This window comes from Mustela lutreola, chromosome 12 (genome assembly GCF_030435805.1).
Source record: "Mustela lutreola isolate mMusLut2 chromosome 12, mMusLut2.pri, whole genome shotgun sequence".
NCBI classification, from domain to species: domain Eukaryota; kingdom Metazoa; phylum Chordata; class Mammalia; order Carnivora; family Mustelidae; genus Mustela; species Mustela lutreola.
Window position 1 is genome coordinate 34,920,365 of NC_081301.1, and position 23,090 is coordinate 34,943,454.

A 23,090-nucleotide genomic window follows, 5' to 3' on the forward strand; every position below is an offset into this window, starting at 1 on the left:
AGATACGACCTCTACCTCCAACTTCTCACTGGACTTACTTTGCCTGCTACTATCACCAAAACAAGTCTCCTGTTTTCCCCTCGTGACAGACCTTCAGGTATTTGAGGTTGCCTTCCTCTGGACATAAAATTTACATACACCCTCCAAAGAAGTCCAGGTATGGCTGTGCAATGGAAAGGGAAGCCAACTTCAAACTAAGCAGGTTCAGTTCAGTGTCAACAATCTAAACCATATTTGCCTTTTAGGATTTAACCCACCCTCATTTACTCCCAGCTATACCCCTTTAATTTTCCAAATGGCTCTAAAGATGTAGAGCTAAGTGATAGATTTTAGATGCTATGGCAACCATTAACATTTATTTCCTTAAAGAAAAGCAAGACTTAGCCCAAATAGCAATGAAGTTACCTATTTTTTACTTGATCCAGGCCGAGGGGTAGTAGAGCCAATGACAGCATTTCTAGGCTGAATTAATCCCCAAAAAAGATATTTAAAATTTTTAATTTTTAAAGTAAATATACTAAAACTCCAGTGTAAAGACTGCGGTTGTCAGACTAGATGTTTACATTAGAAAATAAAATAGAAAATAGTATCATATTTATAGAAAAGCTAAGCAGTATTTGACATTTATGTGTGATGCATCCCAAAGTAAAATGGACTTCTTATTGTGCCTCGTGGTCAAAAGTTTTTGCTCCAGACTGTGCCATCTGCCACAGGAATACAAGGGTGATTCTTCTCTTATGTTTTATAAAAATAGCTGGATTGGATTTTAGAAAATATAAAACTTTTGTTTTTCAAAAGACACTAACAAGGAAGTAAAAAGACTACCTACAGAATTACAGAAAATATTTGCATCACATTTTTGGTAAAAGGCTTACAGCAAGACTATAGAATTCTTGCAACTTAACAATAAAAAGATAAACAAACAGATTCAATATGGGCAAAGGGTGTGAACAGATATTTCTCCAAAAAGATATATGACCAATAAGCACATGAAAAGATGCTCAATATCATTAGTCATTAGGGAAAAGCGAATCATAACCATAATGAGATACTACTGCACAGAGCTAAAATAAAAAAGACGGACAATAACAAATGTTACAGCAAATGCAGAAATATTAGACCCCTCATATATCACTGGTGGGACCATAAAACTGGAAGTAGTTTGTCAGTTCCTCAAAATGTTTAATGACTCCACAATTCTACCCCAAGGTATATATAAACAACTGAAAACACGTCCACGCAAAAATTTGTACACAACTGCTCATAGCAACGTTATTTATAATAACCAAGAAGTATAAACAACCTGAATGTCTATCAACTGATAAATGGGTAGATAAAATGTGATACAGCCATTCAATGGACTATTATTCAGCTGTAACATGGAATGAAGTGCTGACACAAGCTACAACAAAATGAATCTTGAAAACATTATTTAAGTGAAAGAAACCAGACCCAACAGGCCACATACTGTATGAGCCCATGTACATGAAATGTCCAGAATACTCAGATGCAGACACAGGAAGTAGATTAGTAGGAGCCAGGGGCTGTGGGGTGGGGGAGTGGGGAGTGACCACTGACGGATGTAGGGTTGCCCTCTGAGGTGATGAAAATGTTCTAAAATTAGATTGCAGTAAGAGCTGCACAAACGTGAATATAATAAAACCCACTGAATTATACATTTTAAAGAGGTGAATTTTTATGGTGTGTTTATTATATTTCACTAAGCTGTTCTAAAAAATTTTAAAACCCTCTGACAGCTTCCCTTTGCCAAAACAGTTTAGTGGAACATTCGAGTTCCTCCCAGTTCTTCTGTCCCTTATTTCTAGCTAAATGTTTTACCCTCAACTCTAGCTATTTCCTCTTTGCACCACCTTCTGCAGTAAGGGCCTATTTAGCCAGAACAGCTCCATCCTGACCCTGCCCCCAACCCCTTCAGGGAACTTACTTAAAAACAAGTCCCAGGGGCGCCTGGGTGGCTCAGTGGGTTAAGCCTCTGCCTTCAGCTCAGGTCATGATCTCAGGGTCCTGGAATGGAGCCCAGAATCGGGCTCTCTGCTCAGCAGGAAGCCTGTGCCCCCCTACCCCCACCTGCCTCTCTACCTACTTGTGATCTGTCTGTCAAATAAATAAAATCTTTAAAAAACAAAACAAAACAAGATCGGGAAACCAGTCCCAGGTAACAAAGCCCAAATACAAGGGTGGGTCAGGCCAGGTAGAGCTATCCAATTGGTGGGGCTAGTTCAAATATCTACTATAGAGGGTCCCTGGGTGGCTCAGTGGGTTAAGCTGCTGCCTTTGGCTCAGGTCATGATCTTGCGGTCCTGGAATCCAAGTCCCGCGACGGGCTCTCTGCTCAGCAGGGAGCCTGCTTCCTCCTCTCTCTCTGCCTGCTTCTTTGCCTACTTGTGATCTCTCTCTGTCAAATAAATAAATAAAATCTTAAAAAAAAAAATCTACTATAGGGTAAATTGTAATTCAATTGGTCACTGATGTGTGACCTAGCAGGACTGTGCAGCTTTCTCTGTGTTACAATCTCATTGGTCACCTATGCGTGGCCAGGCCCAACCACATGGCCTTTGCCCTTAAAAGCTAGTCTGTAAGGCAGAGAGAGGTCACCTCTTTGCAAGAGACGGCCCTGGCCGGTCGGTTTGGTTCTTGATGCTTGGCGTGAAATAAAGCTTTGCTTGACCTTCGCTTTGAATCAGTCTCGCCCCTTGGACCATGGACCCAACACTGCCTCTACCCTAAATAAGGTATGCCATTTTATAGTTCCGTGCCCTTGCATATACTCTTCTTGCTGCCAGGAATGTTATATTCCCTCTTCTCTTTCTGAACAACACCTATATATCCTTTAAGAATACTGTTTCCTCCAAGAACATCCCTTAACCTTCTGAAGTTGGTCATCCCCTCTATACTATAAACACTAATTTTTGTATCTGCCCCTAATAGATTCTGAGCTCCTTGAGCTAACTAGAAAATACCATCTTCAGCCCGAGCCTAATGTTTGTAAGCACTTAGTAAATGTTTACTGAATAAATGAGTGACAAAATACTCCTCTCACTACTGACTAGAGGTAGTGCTATTTTTCTCCAACTAGTTTAATTGGTAAAATCCATACAAATAAAACTTGAGTGCTAGCCTTTAGAGACCAATAAAATGAAATAAAAATACAAATTCTGGGCCAACATTGAGACTTAAGGAAAATTACCATAAAGTAACATTTCATGGGGGTTCATAGTTCAGATACTTATCATTGTTGACCGAACACACTTACTGAAGTCAATAGTCTTTTATTCAACATATTAAATGTGCTGTTTAACTCTGGTAACCACAGCTGTGACTTAGTTAACGATCTCAATAAATCCTACTTAAATCAGAGACAGGAAAAAATTATGCAAATGAATTCTTATCTGTTTTTCTGCCCAAGGCATATTTGATAACAGATAAAACATCTCCAAATAGTCTCTACTTAATAGTCAGGAAGCCATTTGAGGTTTTGTTTGGATCAAAATCAAATACAAAGAAGAGGAGAAGCCTGCTATATTCACAAATGATTTTATTTCAAAAAGAAATTACACATTTAAAAGGAGACATAGTTAAGAGCTCACATTCACATATGGAAGTGAATCTAGGAAAGTCAACAGTTATTAATATACCAGGCCACATGATTAAAAAAGACAGTAATAGATAATGACAGATGCGCACGCCTTAGATTCATTGGCAAAATATCTTTTGTTTAAGAACAAAAAGATACTGGTCCTTAACACAGCTCTTGAGAAACAAGTCTGTAGTTCCAAAGAACTTTAAAGATAAAACCAGTCATACCAGTCTCCACATAGGCTGTATCACACCCATATTCATCCAGCAGAGGGGGGAATCAGCCAGCAATTATACCTTGCAGCTAGACAGTATGTCTTCCACTAATCTCTTGTAAACCCAGGCATCACCCTTAAGCCGCTGCCTCCTGATACCCACCACATCGGGTTTTTGAAGCTGGCACACTTCTAGTTCAAACTGCATTGTCACTTTACCAAAATCTGACTGTGTTTGACACTTCAGTGTATAGCTACGAAAAACAAGATAAGAAACCAGTTAGTAGGAACATCATGAATATTCTGTAGAATATAAGAGATTTCTAAGCCTCCAGGAGGCCAGTGGGGAAAATGAACCATTATTTCACATTAAGCAATCTATTACTGCTTACACTTTCCAAATGATTTAGCTATACCTTAGTCATGGAGCATGACTGGTGTTTTCCCAGAAGTTGAACTAGGATCTTAGGAAAGAAGAAAGATGAAAGGCTTTATCAGAATTTTCCCTTGTCCAAAGAAAAGCCCTTCTTTTGGAGCCGCCCATGCCATTCATGCTCAAGAGATCTTCTGGTTTTCTTTATGTATCTCTTTCAACAGTGTAAGCTGTGAGCATTAGGCCATTTCCACAATGTTCACAACAAAGGAAAGTGCAGGGAAGATTAAGAGTTTTTTGTGTGTGTACACCTCATCAGAAAATTCTGTCTTTGATATAAATAAAGCTGAAGCTACCAACCTGTCAGAAGGGCAAATGTTTTTGAGGTTTTTCTAATAGTAATAAGAGGTTAGGATGGTTACACTTTATGGCAGAGTTATAACAGCCCATGGAGACGGTATATTCCCATGGTTGAAACACATGGTGAATGTACTAGAACTGCAACATAACAGCTCTGATGATGGAAGGGTCCAGTCCAAATGAAGCCTTAAACATGTCTTAAGAAATAGGTATGTTCCAGCAAAGTTAGATAAATTGAATTCATGTGAATTTTTAAATTTGTTTGCATATTTTAGTTTGTCTTACTAATCTCCAATAAATAATTAGCAATAGGATCTATTTTAAATTTCAGTTCCCTAAACATTTAGGGGCAGATGATTAGGCAGGGTTCCACAGAAGTGTGGAGAAATTACTTGTATCTGTTATGAGGTTTCACAAAATATCATCCTTTTTCTGACTAATTTGGATCTGTGTTTGGGGTCTTGATCTCTTAAAAATGAGCAGTCATTATCAGAAATGCCAAAAGGAGTACCCTATAGTTAAGGTTCCTTATGGGAACATGAAGTGGAGAGCAATTCAGTCCATGGAAGAGAAAAACCAATTCTTCTGGTTTGGTAAAAGATCATAATGGAATACAGTCGAGATTAGTAACATCACACCACTAAAAAAACAGCTTTCATTGCTCTGCTTTTTCACAAAGTAGTTTAAAACAAACAGAAAAGTTAAAAAGGAAAAAAAGGATCAAAGTGGAGACTTTGCAGTTGATCAGGAAGTCAGAAGAATAAATTATTGGTTAACAGCTAGTTGGTGATCGAAAAGAGAGATCATATGCTGAAGGAAAGATTATTGAAAGCTTTCTGATATAGATTTGGCTAGAGGTTCTGGAACCATTGATACAGCCCAAGCATGAAGCAAGAGTGAGTTATGTTTGTTCTGATCATACCTAAAGAAGAAAGCAAGGGTTCAGGTAAGGAATGCTTGCCAATATTTACAGATAATGAAAAATAAAATTATTTTACAAAAGATTGTTTCTTAAAATCTTACTCTGCATTGAATATTCTAGTTAAATATTTTGTTACATCTATTAGTGGCTCTTTTTATCTGCCTCAATAATGAAATTTTAGAGACATAACTGGAAATGCTTAGAAATATGAACACCGGGGCGCCTGGGTGGCTCAGTGGTTAAAGCCTCTGCCTTCGGCTCAGGTCATGATCCCAGGGTCCTGGGATCGAGCCTCACATCAGGCTCTCTGCTTGGCAGGGAGCCTGCCTCCTCCTCTCTCTCTCTCTCTGCCTACTTGTGATCTGTCTGTCAAATAAATAAAAATCTTTAAAAAAAAAAAAAAGAAAGAAATATGAACACCTTAGATAATGAGAAGAGGTCTGGCCATTCAGACCATGAGATCACAGCCATGGAGGCTTTGCTGGCAGCTCACTCAACAGTGGAAGAGAGTTCAGGTGAAATAATTTAATAAAGTGCTAAAAACCCAGTCCTGTCCAACAGCAAGCCATAAAGGAAAGGGTTCCATATAAATCCCTAATTGGTTTGAGGTGTCTCTAAATTTAGATTGCAGTTTATAAATATTATTAAAAAGCAGAACACCAGAGGAAAATAGAGGACTGAAAAGAAAACTGGAAGAAGTTCAGATTTTTCCTACTTTGAAAAGTCTATTCCTATTCTGAAGGGTCCTATTTTGAAAGTGGTGACAATATGGCACTAGCTCATATAACACCGAGACTAAATTATGAATAATGACACTAGCATAAAAGCTTTTTTGATGAAAACGAGGTGGGAGAAATATTTTTTAAAAAAGAGAAGAGAAGAATCAATAGACGTCTTCTCAAAGTTCAACAGACAGCAAGCAATAAATGCAACAATCTCTAAGAGTGCTTCTTACCCCTTTTGTACAAAGTCAACGTGCTTCTTTGGAAGAATAGACATTATTTCATTCAAGAGTTGATCTGGATTCACTAATCGGGTTGTAGTCACATTATAGTGAAGCTTAAAAAAGAAAAACAAGGAGTAAGAAGTAAATCTTTACATCAACACAAAGACCATCCTGCCTAACTGAGAGATCCCAAACTCATTTATAGTACCAGTTCAAAGGGAAACATTCCAGAGAAATACAGAAACAATTTACAACCAACTCTTGGTAATAAGCTAAAGTAAGATGGCACTGAAGAGCTTGGAGAAATTATGTTCACTTCTAACTACATCCATATCATGCTTTTTAACCTTTCATCCTCCTCTCCTACCAATCTTTTAAAGAAATGCTTAAATAATAATTAACATGTCTATTTGAACTTCACTTGTTTCTCTCTTCCCATGCTATGCTAGAGATGGTAACAGTCCTAAAATGTAAACTGTCAGAAATGAAACAAATGCCCTAGGAAACGTTGTTTGAATATACAGTTGACCCTTGAACAACACAGGGGTTAGGGACACTGACCCCCTACAAAGTAAAAAATCGACATATAACTTTAGACTCCCCCAAAACTTAATAGCATTTTGTTGACCGAAAGTCTTACAGATATGTAGTAGTCAATTAACACATATTCTGTATATGTTTTTTTTTGTTGTTGTTATTTTGTTTTTGTTTTCTAGAGAGAGATAGAGCATGTGAGCAGGGGCTTGGGGGGAGAAGGGCAGAGGGAGAGAGAGAGAATCCCTGGCAGGGCAGCATGAAGCCTGACACGGGGCTTGATCTTACAACCCTGAGATCATGACCTGAGCCAAAATCAAGAGTTGGACACTTAACCAATTGAGCCACGCAGGCACCCCTATATATATATATTATATATACTATACCCTTATGATAAAGCAATCTAGAGAAATGAAAATGTTATTAAGAAAATACTAAGGAGAGAAAATATTTTTACAGTACTGTACTGTATTTATCAATACTCTAAGTTTACATTGTTTACAAGATGAATCATCTGTTAGAAACCTACATCAATAGTCTTACATGACACAAAACACTATAGATACTACATGTATTACTGATACTAGATATCAAAAATGAAAAGATAATGTGAAAAAGAAAATTGTATTTATTTACAGGTGTTGTGATTCACGCACTGAGAACAAGGAAGCAGCAACTGGATTGCTTCGTGATAACCTAGTGTAATCAACATGATCGCTTCACAGTAGCTTAGCCTATACACTAATGAACAAATGATTATAAAATTTTTATGGGATACAGTAATACAGTCATACTCATAATACAGTATTAGAAACATTTTTTTAAAAAACCACTTGCTGGTGATGATAGGCTGAGACGCAGTTTCTCCAATCACAAGAGAAGCATACTGTACAGTAACAGAATTCTTTGAAAGCAAAGTTATAGAACAGTAAGAAAACTAACACATTACTAATTTTATAGTAAATACCACTCACCTTATGTCTAAGTAAAGACAGACAATCCACTTCTGTGGGTCCTGCACACAATGTTCTATACAATGAATACTTAGGCAAATGATGATGACACAAAAATGTCTCATATGATTCTTGTACTGCTATGAGATACTCACACAAAGACACACATACGCATAGATAAGTTTACTAACTGTATGGCATGATGATGGTTTACCATTCATTAAGTGAAAATGGATCAGCATAAAAGCCTTCATCCTCATCTTCATGTTGAGCAGGCTGAGAAGGAGGAGGAAGAGGAAGGGCTGGTCTTGCTGTCTCAGGGGTGGCAGAGGTGGAAGACGTAGAAGGGGAGGCAGGAGGGGCAGGCACACTTGGTGAAACTTTATGGAAGTACATCGTAATTTCTGTCTGACTTCATGCTTCTTTTTTTTTTTTAAGATTTTATTTATTTACTTGAGAGAGAGACAGTGAGAGAGAGCATGAACAAAGAGAAGGTCAGAGAGAGAAGCAGACTCCCCATGGAGCTGGGAGCCCAATGCGGGACTCGATCCTGGGACTCCAGGACCATGACCTGAGCCGAAGGCAGTCGTCCAACCAACTGAGCCACCCAGGCGTCCCTGACTTCATGCTTTTTCATTTCATTGAAAATGTTTCTGTACGGTACCAATCCTCCTTCTGCTGTTTGCTTTAGTTTCGGTGCTCATATCATAAAAGGATCCATGTCATAAAAGGAATCAAAAGCAGTCCTGAATAATGGAAACCTTTCAGCCAGACTGTCTAATGTCAATGTGCTTTCTGGTACTGCTTCTTCTATGTCTTCTTCCTCATTATCTATCACTGTTTCAGAAGCACTTATCTCTATCAATTCATCTTCTGCTCATTCTTCGGGTGTGGCGTCTATTGGTTCTTGAATTTCTCCAAGACCCGTATCTTGAAACACTCCCACACGCACCTTTTTTTTTCTTTCTTTCTTTCTTTCTTTTTTCTTTTTTCCTTTCTTTTTTTTTTTTTTTGCCATATCTATGAACTCCTTCATGATTTTCTTGCTTGGCTCTGTCATAAATCCTGTGAAGTCATGCAAAACATGTGGACAGTTTTCTCTAACAGAAATTCGTCATTTCCAGCTTAATGGCTTTCATGACTTTTTCTGTTACAACAATGGCATCTTCAATGATGTAATCCTTCTAGACTTTGAATGACATTCTCTTCCATAACACTGACAATCCTTTCCAGAGAGTACTGGGTGTAATGAGCCTTAAAGGTCCTTATGACCCCCTTTTCTTGAGGCTGAATTAGAGACATTGTGTTTGGGGACAAGCAGACCACTTTGACACTTCAGTGCTGAACTCAGGGGGTTCTGGGTGACCCAGCAGCTTTGCCCAATATCAAAAGAACTTTAATAGGTAATCCTTTATGGGCAAGGTACTTCTTGACTTCAGGGACAAAGCACTGATAGAATCAATACAGAAAAAGTGTTCTCATCTAGACCTTCTTGTACAAACAAAAGACTGGCAGCTGGTGGGCATGTTTTCCCTTCAAGACTTGGGAGCTAGCAGCTATATAAACAAGGGCAGTGCTAGTCATAACCCCGACTGTACTGCATGAAACAACAGAGTTAGACCATCCCTCCCTGCCTTAAATGTTGGTGCTCCTTCTCCTTTTTTACTAATAAATGTCTTTTGTGGCACTGTCCCCACCCCCAGAATAGAGTATTTTTGTCTGCATTAAAAACTTGTTCAAAAATAAAAACAAAAACAAAAAAACAACCTGTTCAGGAAGAAATCCTTTTTCCTCAATGATTTTCTTTCTTTTTTTTTTTTTTTTAATAAACATATATTTTTATCCCCAGGGGTACAGGTCTGTGAATCACCAGGTTTACACACTTCACAGCACTCACCAAATCACATACCCTCCCCAGTGTCCATAATCCCACCCCCTTCTTCCAAACCCCCTCCCCCCGGCAACCCTCAGTTTGTTTCGTGAGATTAAGAGTCACTTATGGTTTGTCTCCCTCCCAATCCCATCTTGTTTCATTTATTCTTCTTCTACCCACTTAAGCCTCCATGTTGTATCACCACTTCCTCATATCAGGGAGATCATATGATAGTTGTCTTTCTCTGCTTGACTTATTTCGCTAAGCATGATACGCTCTAGTTCCATCCATGTTGTTGCAAATGGCAAGATTTCATTTCTTTTGATGGCTGCATAGTATTCCATTGTGTATATATACCACATCTTCTTGATCCATTCATCTGTTGATGGACATCTAGGTTCTTTCCATAGTTTGGCTATTGTGGACATTGCTGCTATAAACATTCGGGTGCATGTGCCCCTTTGGATCACTACATTTGTATCTTTAGGGTAAATACCCAATAGTGCAATTGCTGGGTCATAGGGCAGTTCTATTTTCAACATTTTGAGGAACCTCCATGCTGTTTTCCAGAGTGGCTGCACCAGCTTGCATTCCCACCAACAGTGTAGGAGGGTTCCCCTTTCTCCGCATCCTCGCCAGCATCTGTCATTTCCTGATTTGTTGATTTTAGCCATTCTGACTGGTGTGAGGTGATATCTCATTGTGGTTTTGATTTGTATTTCCCTGATGCCGAGTGATATGGAGCACTTTTTCATGTGTCTGTTCGCCATCTGGATGTCTTCTTTGCAGAAATGTCTGTTCATGTCTTCTGCCCATTTCTTGATTGGATTATTTGTTCTTTGGGTGTTGAGTTTGCTAAGTTCTTTATAGATTCTGGACACTAGTCCTTTATCTGATATGTCGTTTGCAAATATCTTCTCCCATTCTGTCAGTTGTCTTTTGATTTTGTTAACTGTTTCCTTTGCTGTGCAAAAGCTTTTGATCTTGATGAAATCCCAGTAGTTCATTTTTTCCCTTGCTTCCCTTGCCTTTTGCGTTGTTCCTAGGAAGATGTTGCTGCGGCAGAGGTCGAAGAGGTTGCTGCCCGTGTTCTCCTCAAGGATTTTGATGGATTCCTTTCGTACATTGAGATCCTTCATCCATTTTGAGTCTATTTTTGTGTGTGGTGTAAGGAAATGGTCCAATTTCATTTTTCTGCATGTGGCTGTCCAATTTTCCCAGCACCATTTATTGAAAAGGCTGTCTTTTTTCCATTGGACATTCTTTCCTGCTTTGTCGAAGATTAGTTGACCATAGATTTGAGGGTCTATTTCTGGGCTCTCTATTCTGTTCCATTGATCTATGTGTCTGTTTTTGTGCCAGTACCATGCTGTCTTGATGATGACAGCTTTGTAATAGAGCTTGAAGTCCGGAATTGTGATGCCACCAACGTTGGCTTTCTTTTTCAATATCCCTTTGGCTATTCGAGGTCTTTTCTGGTTCCATATAAATTTTAGCATTATTTGTTCCATTTCTTTGAAAAAGATGGATGGTACTTTGATAGGAATTGCATTAAATGTGTAGATTGCTTTAGGTAGCATAGACATTTTCACAATATTTATTCTTCCAATCCAGGAGCATGGAACATTTTTCCATTTCTTTGTGTCTTCCTCAATTTCTTTCATGAGTACTTTATAGTTTTCTGAGTATAGATTCTGTGTCTCTTTGGTTAGGTTTATTCCTAGGTATCTTATGGTTTTGGATGCAATTGTAAATGGGAATGACTCCTTAATATCTCTTTCTTCTGTCTTGCTGTTGGTGTAGAGAAATGCAACTGATTTCTGTGCATTGATTTTATATCCTGACACTTTACTGAATTCCTGTATAAGTTCTAGCAGTTTTGGAGTGGAGTCTTTTGGGTTTTCCACATATAGTATCATATCATCTGCGAAGAGTGATAATTTGACTTCTTCTTTGCCGATTTGGATGCCTTTAATTTCCTTTTGTTGTCTGATTGCTGAGGCGAGGACCTCTAGTACGATGTTGAATAGCAGTGGTGATAATGGACATCCCTGCCGTGTTCCTGACCTTAGCGGAAAAGCTTTCAGTTTTTCTCCATTGAGAATGATATTTGCGGTGGGTTTTTCATAGATGGCTTTGATGATATTGAGGTATGTGCCCTCTATCCCTACACTTTGAAGAGTTTTGATCAGGAAGGGATGTTGTACTTTGTCAAATGCTTTTTCAGCATCTATTGAGAGTATCATATGGTTCTTGTTCTTTCTTTTATTGATGTGTTGTATCACATTGACTGATTTGCGGATGTTGAACCAACCTTGCAGCCCTGGAATAAATCCCACTTGGTCGTGGTGAATAATCTTTTTAATGTACTGTTGAATCCTATTGGCTAGTATTTTGTTGAGTATTTTCGCATCTGTGTTCATCAAGGATATCGGTCTATAGCTCTCTTTTTTGGTGGGATCCTTGTCTGGTTTTGGGATCAAGGTGATGCTGGCCTCATAAAATGAGTTTGGAAGTTTTCCTTCCATTTCTATTTTTTGGAACAGTTTCAGGAGAATAGGAATTAGTTCTTCTTTAAATGTTTGGTAGAATTCCCCCGGGAAGCCGTCTGGCCCTGGGCTTTTGTTTGTTTGGAGATTTTTAATGACTGTTTCAATCTCCTTACTGGTTATGGGTCTGTTCAGGCTTTCTATTTCTTCCTGGTTCAGTTGTGGTAGTTTATATGTTTCTAGGAATGCATCCATTTCTTCCAGATTGTCAAATTTATTGCCGTAGAGTTGCTCATAGTATGTTCTTATAATAGTTTGTATTTCTTTGGTGTTAGTTGTGATCTCTCCTCTTTCATTCATGATTTTATTTATTTGGGTCCTTTCTCTTTTCTTTTTGATAAGTCGGGCCAGGGGTTTATCAATTTTATTAATTCTTTCAAAGAACCAGCTCCTAGTTTCGTTGATTTGTTCTATTGTTTTTTTGGTTTCTATTTCATTGATTTCTGCTCTGATCTTTATGATTTCTCTTCTCCTACTGGGCTTAGGGTTTCTTTCTTGTTCTTTCTCCAGCTCCTTTAGGTGTAGGGTTAGGTTGTGTACCTGAGACCTTTCTTGTTTCTTGAGAAAGGCTTGTACCGCTATATATTTTCCTCTCAGGACTGCCTTTGTTGTGTCCCACAGATTTTGAACCGTTGTATTTTCATTATCATTTGTTTCCATGATTTTTTTCAATTCTTCTTTAATTTCCCGGTTGACCCATTCATTCTTTAGAAGGATACTGTTTAGTCTCCATGTATTTGGGTTCTTTCCAAACTTCCTTTTGTGGTTGAGTTCTAGCTTTAGAGCATTGTGGTCTGAAAATATGCAGGGAATGATCCCAATCTTTTGATACCGGTTGAGTCCTGATTTAGGACCGAGGATGTGATCTATTCTGGAGAATGTTCCATGTGCACTAGAGAAGAATGTGTATTCTGTTGCTTTGGGATGAAATATTCTGAATATATCTGTGATGTCCATCTGGTCCAGTGTGTCATTTAAGGCCTTTATTTCCTTGCTGATCTTTTGCTTGGATGACCTGTCCATTTCAGTGAGGGGAGTGTTAAAGTCCCCTACTATTATTGTATTATTGTTGATGTGTTTCTTTGATTTTGTTATTAATTGGTTTATATAGTTGGCTGCTCCCACATTGGGGGCATAGATATTTAAAATTGTTAAATCTTCTTGTTGGACAGACCCTTTGAGTATGATATAGTGTCCTTCCTCATCTCTTATTATAGTCTTTGGCTTAAAATCTAATTGATCTGATATAAGGATTGCCACTCCTGCTTTCTTCTGATGTCCATTAGCATGGTAAATTCTTTTCCACCCCCTCACTTTAAATCTGGAGGTGTCTTCGGGCTTAAAATGTGTTTCTTGGAGGCAACATATAGATGGGTTTTTTTTTTTTTTTTTTTTTTTTTTATTTTTTATTTTTTATAAACATATATTTTTTATATACATATATTTTTATCCCCAGGTCTGTGAATCACCAGGTTTACACACTTCACAGCACTCACCAAATCACATACCCTCCCCAATGTCCATAATCCCACCCCCTTCTCCCCAACCCCCTCCCCCCGGCAACCCTCAGTTTGTTTTGTGAGATTAAGAGTCACTTATGGTTTGTCTCCCTCCCAATCCCATCTTGTTTCATTTATTCTTCTACCCACTTAAGCCTCCATGTTGCATCACCACTTCCTCATATCAGGGAGATCATATGATAGTTGTCTTTCTCTGCTTGACTTATTTCGCTAAGCATGATACGCTCTAGTTCCATCCATGTTGTTGCAAATGGCAAGATTTCATTTCTTTTGATGGCTGCATAGTATTCCATTGTGTATATATACCACATCTTCTTGATCCATTCATCTGTTGATGGACATCTAGGTTCTTTCCATAGTTTGGCTATTGTGGACATTGCTGCTATAAACATTCGGGTGCATGTGCCCCTTTGGATCACTACATTTGTATCTTTAGGGTAAATACCCAATAGTGCAATTGCTGGGTCATAGGGCAGTTCTATTTTCAACATTTTGAGGAACCTCCATGCTGTTTTCCAGAGTGGCTGCACCAGCTTGCATTCCCACCAACAGTGTAGGAGGGTTCCCCTTTCTCCGCATCCTCGCCAGCATCTGTCATTTCCTGATTTGTTGATTTTAGCCATTCTGACTGGTGTGAGGTGATATCTCATTGTGGTTTTGATTTGTATTTCCCTGATGCCGAGTGATATGGAGCACTTTTTCATGTGTCTGTTCGCCATCTGGATGTCTTCTTTGCAGAAATGTCTGTTCATGTCTTCTGCCCATTTCTTGATTGGATTATTTGTTCTTTGGGTGTTGAGTTTGCTAAGTTCTTTATAGATTCTGGACACTAGTCCTTTATCTGATATGTCGTTTGCAAATATCTTCTCCCATTCTGTCAGTTGTCTTTTGATTTTGTTAACTGTTTCCTTTGCTGTGCAAAAGCTTTTGATCTTGATGAAATCCCAGTAGTTCATTTTTTCCCTTGCTTCCCTTGCCTTTTGCGTTGTTCCTAGGAAGATGTTGCTGCGGCAGAGGTCGAAGAGGTTGCTGCCCGTGTTCTCCTCAAGGATTTTGATGGATTCCTTTCGTACATTGAGATCCTTCATCCATTTTGAGTCTATTTTTGTGTGTGGTGTAAGGAAATGGTCCAATTTCATTTTTCTGCATGTGGCTGTCCAATTTTCCCAGCACCATTTATTGAAAAGGCTGTCTTTTTTCCATTGGACATTCTTTCCTGCTTTGTCGAAGATTAGTTGACCATAGATTTGAGGGTCTATTTCTGGGCTCTCTATTCTGTTCCATTGATCTATGTGTCTGTTTTTGTGCCAGTACCATGCTGTCTTGATGATGACAGCTTTGTAATAGAGCTTGAAGTCCGGAATTGTGATGCCACCAACGTTGGCTTTCTTTTTCAATATCCCTTTGGCTATTCGAGGTCTTTTCTGGTTCCATATAAATTTTAGCATTATTTGTTCCATTTCTTTGAAAAAGATGGATGGTACTTTGATAGGAATTGCATTAAATGTGTAGATTGCTTTAGGTAGCATAGACATTTTCACAATATTTATTCTTCCAATCCAGGAGCATGGAACATTTTTCCATTTCTTTGTGTCTTCCTCAATTTCTTTCATGAGTACTTTATAGTTTTCTGAGTATAGATTCTGTGTCTCTTTGGTTAGGTTTATTCCTAGGTATCTTATGGTTTTGGATGCAATTGTAAATGGGAATGACTCCTTAATATCTCTTTCTTCTGTCTTGCTGTTGGTGTAGAGAAATGCAACTGATTTCTGTGCATTGATTTTATATCCTGACACTTTACTGAATTCCTGTATAAGTTCTAGCAGTTTTGGAGTGGAGTCTTTTGGGTTTTCCACATATAGTATCATATCATCTGCGAAGAGTGATAATTTGACTTCTTCTTTGCCGATTTGGATGCCTTTAATTTCCTTTTGTTGTCTGATTGCTGAGGCGAGGACCTCTAGTACGATGTTGAATAGCAGTGGTGATAATGGACATCCCTGCCGTGTTCCTGACCTTAGCGGAAAAGCTTTCAGTTTTTCTCCATTGAGAATGATATTTGCGGTGGGTTTTTCATAGATGGCTTTGATGATATTGAGGTATGTGCCCTCTATCCCTACACTTTGAAGAGTTTTGATCAGGAAGGGATGTTGTACTTTGTCAAATGCTTTTTCAGCATCTATTGAGAGTATCATATGGTTCTTGTTCTTTCTTTTATTGATGTGTTGTATCACATTGACTGATTTGCGGATGTTGAACCAACCTTGCAGCCCTGGAATAAATCCCACTTGGTCGTGGTGAATAATCTTTTTAATGTACTGTTGAATCCTATTGGCTAGTATTTTGTTGAGTATTTTCGCATCTGTGTTCATCAAGGATATCGGTCTATAGCTCTCTTTTTTGGTGGGATCCTTGTCTGGTTTTGGGATCAAGGTGATGCTGGCCTCATAAAATGAGTTTGGAAGTTTTCCTTCCATTTCTATTTTTTGGAACAGTTTCAGGAGAATAGGAATTAGTTCTTCTTTAAATGTTTGGTAGAATTCCCCCGGGAAGCCGTCTGGCCCTGGGCTTTTGTTTGTTTGGAGATTTTTAATGACTGTTTCAATCTCCTTACTGGTTATGGGTCTGTTCAGGCTTTCTATTTCTTCCTGGTTCAGTTGTGGTAGTTTATATGTTTCTAGGAATGCATCCATTTCTTCCAGATTGTCAAATTTATTGCCGTAGAGTTGCTCATAGTATGTTCTTATAATAGTTTGTATTTCTTTGGTGTTAGTTGTGATCTCTCCTCTTTCATTCATGATTTTATTTATTTGGGTCCTTTCTCTTTTCTTTTTGATAAGTCGGGCCAGGGGTTTATCAATTTTATTAATTCTTTCAAAGAACCAGCTCCTAGTTTCGTTGATTTGTTCTATTGTTTTTTTGGTTTCTATTTCATTGATTTCTGCTCTGATCTTTATGATTTCTCTTCTCCTACTGGGCTTAGGGTTTCTTTCTTGTTCTTTCTCCAGCTCCTTTAGGTGTAGGGTTAGGTTGTGTACCTGAGACCTTTCTTGTTTCTTGAGAAAGGCTTGTACCGCTATATATTTTCCTCTCAGGACTGCCTTTGTTGTGTCCCACAGATTTTGAACCGTTGTATTTTCATTATCATTTGTTTCCATGATTTTTTTCAATTCTTCTTTAATTTCCCGGTTGACCCATTCATTCTTTAGAAGGATACTGTTTAGTCTCCATGTATTTGGGTTCTTTCCAAACTTCCTTTTGTGGTTGAGTTCTAGCTTTAGAGCATTGTGGTCTGAAAATATGCAGGGAATGATCCCAATCTTTTGATACCGGTTGAGTCCTGATTTAGGACCGAGGATGTGATCTATTCTGGAGAATGTTCCATGTGCACTAGAGAAGAATGTGTATTCTGTTGCTTTGGGATGAAATATTCTGAATATATCTGTGATGTCCATCTGGTCCAGTGTGTCATTTAAGGCCTTTATTTCCTTGCTGATCTTTTGCTTGGATGACCTGTCCATTTCAGTGAGGGGAGTGTTAAAGTCCCCTACTATTATTGTATTATTGTTGATGTGTTTCTTTGATTTTGTTATTAATTGGTTTATATAGTTGGCTGCTCCCACATTGGGGGCATAGATATTTAAAATTGTTAAATCTTCTTGTTGGACAGACCCTTTGAGTATGATATAGTGTCCTTCCTCATCTCTTATTATAGTCTTTGGCTTAAAATCTAATTGATCTGATATAAGGATTGCCACTCCTGCTTTCTTCTGATGTCCATTAGCATGGTAAATTCTTTTCCACCCCCTCACTTTAAATCTGGAGGTGTCTTCGGGCTTAAAATGTGTTTCTTGGAGGCAACATATAGATGGGTTTTGTTTTTTTATCCATTCTGATACCCTGTGTCTTTTGACAGGGGCATTTAGCCCATTAACATAACTATTGAGAGATATGAATTTAGTGCCATTGTATTGCCTGTAAGGTGACTGTTACTGTATAGGTCTCTGTTCCTTTCTGATCTACCACTTGTAGGCTCTCTCTTTGCTTAGAGGACCCCTTTCAATATTTCCTGTAGAGCTGGTTTGGTATTTGCAAATTCTTTCAGTTGTTGTTTGTCCTGGAAGCTTTTAATCTCTCCTTCTATTTTCAATGATAGCCTAGCTGGATATAGTATTCTTGGCTGCATGTTTTTCTCGTTTAGTGCTCTGAAAATATCATGCCAGCTCTTTCTGGCCTGCCAGGTCTCTGTGGATAAGTCAGCTGCCAATCTAATATTTTTACCATTGTATGTTACAGACTTCTTTTCCCGGGCTGCTTTCAGGATTTTCTCTTTGTCATTGAGACTTGTAAATTTTACTATTAGGTGACGGGGTGTGGGCCTATTCTTATTGATTTTGAGGGGCATTCTCTGAACCTCCTGAATTTTGATGCTCGTTCCCTTTGCCATATTGGGGAAATTCTCCCCAATAATTCTCTCCAGTATACCTTCTGCTCCTCTCTCACTTTCTTCTTCTTCTGGAATCCCAATTATTCTAATGTTGTTTCGTCTTATGGTGTCACTTATCTCTCGAATTCTCCCCTCGTGGTCCAGTAGCTGTTTGTCCCTCTTTTGCTCAGCTTCTTTATTCTCTGTCATTTGGTCTTCTATATCACTAATTCTTTCTTCTGCCTCATTTATCCTAGCAGTTAGAGCCTCCATTTTTGATTGCACCTCATTAATAGCTTTTTTGATTTCACCTTGGTTAGATTTTAGTTCTTTTATTTCTCCAGAAAGGGCTTTTATATCTCTCGAGAGGGTTTCTCTCATATCTTCCATGCCTTTTTCGAGCCTGGCTAGAACCTTGAGAATTGTCATTCTGAACTCTAGATCTGACATATTACCGATGTCTGTATTGATTAGGTCCCTAGCCTTCGGTACTGCCTCTTGTTCTTTTTTTTGTGTTGAATTTTTCCGTCTTGTCATTTTGTCCAGATAAGAGTAAATGAAGGGGCAAGTAAAATACTAAAAGGGTGGCAACAACCCCAGGAAAATATGCTTTAACCAAATTAGAAGAGATCCAAAATCGTGAGTGGGGAGAAAGGGGATAAAAAGAGGTTCAAAAAGGAAGAAAGAAAAAAGAAAAAAAAAAAAAGAAAAGAAAAGAATATTTTTAAAGAAAGAAAACACCTAAGAAAAATGTAAAAAATATATATATATATATATTAGATAAACTAGTAAAAAATCGTTAAAAAAGAAAAAGGTAACAGTTAAAAAAAAATTTTACCCGAGGGCGAGAAAAAAAAAAAAATGAAAAAGAAAAAATTAAATTAACTGCAAGACTAAAAAAAATCACAGGAAAAAAGCCATGAGTTCCGTGCTTGGCTTTCTCCTCCTCTGGAATTCTGCTGCTCTCCTTGGTATTGAAACCGCACTCCTTGGTAGGTGAACTTGGTCTCGGCTGGATTTCTTGTTGATCTTCTGGGGGAGGGGCCTGTTGTAGTGATTCTCAAGTGTCTTTGCCCCAGGCGGAATTACACCGCCCTTACCCGGGGCCGGGGTGAGTAATCCGCTCGGGTTTGCTTTCAGGAGCTTTTGTTCCCTGAGCGCTTTCCGTAGAGTTCCAGAGGACGGGAATACAAATGGCGGCCTCCTGGTCTCCGGCCCGGAGGAGCCGAGAGCCCAGGGCCCCACTCCTCAGTGCGCCCTCAGAGAACAGCGCCCAGTTACTCCCGTCTGCCTGACCTCCAGCCGCGCTCCGAGCTCACCGAGCCTGCGACCGGTTCAAGGTAACACGGAGCTGCAAGCTTACTGTCGGCTCTGTCTCTGTAGCCGGCTTTCCCATTCCAATACCCGCAAGCTCTGCGACACTCAGACACCCCCGATCCTTCTGTGACCCTGCGGGACCTGAGGCCACGCTGACCCCGCGTGGGCTTCGCCCCGGTTTAGCCTCTGGAGCGATGTCCCTCAGCGGAACAGACTTTTAAAAGTCCTGATTTTGTGCGCGGTTGCTCCGCCGCTTGCCGGGAGCCGGCCCCTCCCCCCGGGGTCTATCTTCCCGTCGCTTTGGATTCACTTCTCCGCCGGTCCTACCTTTCAGAAAGTGGTTGTTTTTCTGTTTCCAGAATTGCTGTTCTTCTTCTCTTCGATCTGCCGATGGATTTTCAGGTGTTTGCAATCTTTAGATAAGCTATCTAGCTGATCTCCGGCTAGCTGAAGCAGTCTCAGCTTGCTACTTCTCCGCCATCTTGACTCCTCCTCCTCAATGATTTTCTTAATGGCATCTGGGAACCAGTATCTACTGCCTCTTGGTCAGAAGTTGTTTTTCCTGTGACCTTGAACTTTTTTAAACCAAACCTCTTTCTAAAATTATCAAACCATCCTTTGCTAGCATTAAATTCTCCAACTTTAGATACTTCACCTTCCTTTTGCTTTAAGTTCTCATAACATGACTTCATCTTTTCTCAAATCATATTAAAGTTTATAGGTACGCCTTTTCATCTGCCTTTCAATCCTGCACCCACATAAAAGCTTCATTTTCAACATGAGATTTTAAAAAACAGCATTTTGCAAAAAGTGCAAGGTTTTGGTGCCTGTTGGCATAACTGCAGCAAGGCTTCACAAATCCTCCCCTACCATTTTTTTTAAACAATGGTCCTTTTACTGGATTTATTTATCTTGAAATAGTGGGTGGCCATAGCTACAGACCCCAATCTATGGTATATATCAAGCAATTCAACTTTTTCTTGTAATGTCATGACTTTTCTGTGCTTCTTGGGGGTACTTCCAGCATCACTAGTAGCACTTCCTATGGGTCCCCTAGCATTATTCAAGGTCTAAGGCATTGCCCTAAAATGATGAAAGAATATGCAGGAACAGCCAGTGATCATTTTTTACTGTAATACGCAATTTACTGAAGAGACGAACTGCTCACATGGAAATGATTAGCATCACACAGTGTTTTTCATGGGATTTTATTTAACTTTATCTTTTCTTTTTTGTTTTTATTATTATTATTATTATTTATCTGAGAGAGAGCACAAGCAGGGTGAGAAGCAGAGGACAATCAGACTCCACCTGAGCAGGGAGCCCAATGCGGGGCTCAATCCCAGGACCCCGAGATCATGACCGAAGCTGAAATCAAGAGATGGACATTTAACCCACTGAGCCACCCAGGCACCCCACATCACACAGCATTTTTAAGCAGATACTTGCTACATAAGCTCACCACAAGAGCAACAGAAGGTAGCTATGAAATCATTATAGTAGTACGACAAGTATTACAGCTGATTTTATGCAGTTATGATTTAATACTGCACCTTTAAGTTTGTTCACATTTCTCTCAACTGTGAATGGTGCCATACCCAGTATGTTTGTGTGCATAAGTTTTGATAAATTTTAACTTTTTATAATATGTTTATATCTTATGTTTTTAAATAAAATAGACTAATATCTACATATATCTTGTGCATTCATGACATAACTGTTTCTTAATTTTTTTGATATTTCTAGGCTATGTGGTTTCTGAGTTTTTCCAAATTGTTGCAAATCCCCCCCAAATCTGCCCAATATATTTGTTGAAAAAAATATACATATAAGTGACTCACACAGTTCAAACCCATGTTGTTCAAAGGGTCAACTATAGTTTTATTTTAGTATTTACATATTTGTTCTAATCTGATTTGGAAAAACATAATTAGCAAAAACTAATAATAAATTCAAGGGGTGCCTGAGTGGCTTAGTCGGTTGAGCATCTATTCTTGATTTTGGCTCAGGTCATGCTCTTATGCGTTCAGCGGGGAATTTGCTTGAAAATTCTCACTTTTCTCTCTCCCTGTGCTTCCCAAATTCGCACACACGTTCTCTCCTTACAATAAATAAATCTTTAAAAAACAATAAAAAAAATAAACTCAAGTTTTTAAAAAGTTAGCCATCTTAATTGTGGTATTAATTTCACAGGTGTTTATATTATATAATGCCAAAGTATATTAATCATGCATTTATTTTTTATAAATTTTTTTAAAGATTTTATTTATTTATTTGACAGACAGATCACAAGTAGGCAGAGAAACAGGCAGAGAGAGCAGAAAGCAGGCTCCCGGCTGAACAGAGAGCCTGATGCAGGGCTCCATCCCAGGACCCTGAGATCATGACCTGAACTGAAGGCAGAGGCCTTAACCCACTGAGCCAATTAGGTGCCCTGAATCATGCATTTTTAGTAAGTACAGTTTACTTATGTCAATTATACCTCTGTAAATTTGGGTTTTCTTTTAAAGAGTCAATATAAAGAAAATGCCAGATAAATAACAGGGCAGATGATATGCCACTATGAAGGTGAGTTAAATGACCGGAGTTTAGGAACCCAGCTTCAGGTTATGAAAGCTAATGCAGGACCTTTTGTCTGCTGGGTTCCCATCCAGGGCTATTTTGCCAAACTAAATTGGCTTTGTCAAGAAAATAAGCAGAACACTTTCAAATCACAATTTTAGTGATACCTTTTGTAAAATAAAGAATTAACCCTAATTTGTTTAAGTTTCAGATTTTTACAGATGGCTTCCTACAAGAGGGCTTAACTACATGATTTGCTATCTTAAAAATGTAAGGTGTTCTTTGTACCAACCTTTTAAATTTTCTGTAAATTTATAATCTTTTAATATAAGAAGTAGGGAGGGGAAAAAAATGAAACTAATTTCCTAAAGCAAGCTCTGCAGTTCTGCAAAACTTAAAGCATTATAAAGGGTTAAAGATCCAAAGTAAGGTCAAGTTTCCAATGTTAGGGGTGTGCTAATTAGGGCTGTGTTTCTGCTCCATTGGGGTTAAAATGTTCAACATGGATAGAAACAATGCTACTCAACACTGGAACACCTGATAAAATAGAACATTTCATGTGCATCTCACAGAGACAGCTTTGTTTACACATCCCAGCTCTGTGAAGTTGCTGGGGTAGAGATGATCTCCAATTTTTACAAATAAGAAAACTGAAGCAGTCAAGGATAAAATGGCTTATCCAAGCTACACAGTACAAAGCTAAGGCTAGAACTCAGGTCTTCTCATTCCCAAACTATATCTTGGAAGTATTAGAGAATACCTGGAAAGTCAACTAACACAGCAGTTCTTATTGGAAAATGCATTCAGGTTCCAAACAATTTACATAGGTGAACACTTTTAGCATATTAGCCATCAGTATCTGAAAACCACTTGGCCTCTCAATAATGTATATGATTGGGCATGTTTCCTTAATTTCATCTGTTTTTCAGGGAAATGACACTAT

The 23,090-nt window shown here is 38.7% G+C and overlaps 1 protein-coding gene across 1 annotated transcript in view; it reads right to left on the minus strand.

The window, feature by feature from the left end:
* Positions 1–3,539: 3,539 nt before the first annotated feature.
* MELK (maternal embryonic leucine zipper kinase) overlaps positions 3,540–23,090 on the minus strand; it is a 99,966-nt gene continuing 80,415 nt past the window's right edge. The window contains exons 17-18 of the mRNA XM_059142699.1: positions 6,423–6,526; positions 3,540–4,066 (exon numbers count right to left, since the gene is read on the minus strand). Coding sequence (XP_058998682.1) covers positions 3,889–4,066; positions 6,423–6,526 — 282 coding nt within the window. The 3' untranslated portion in view covers positions 3,540–3,888. The remainder of the gene's footprint in view (positions 4,067–6,422; positions 6,527–23,090) is intronic.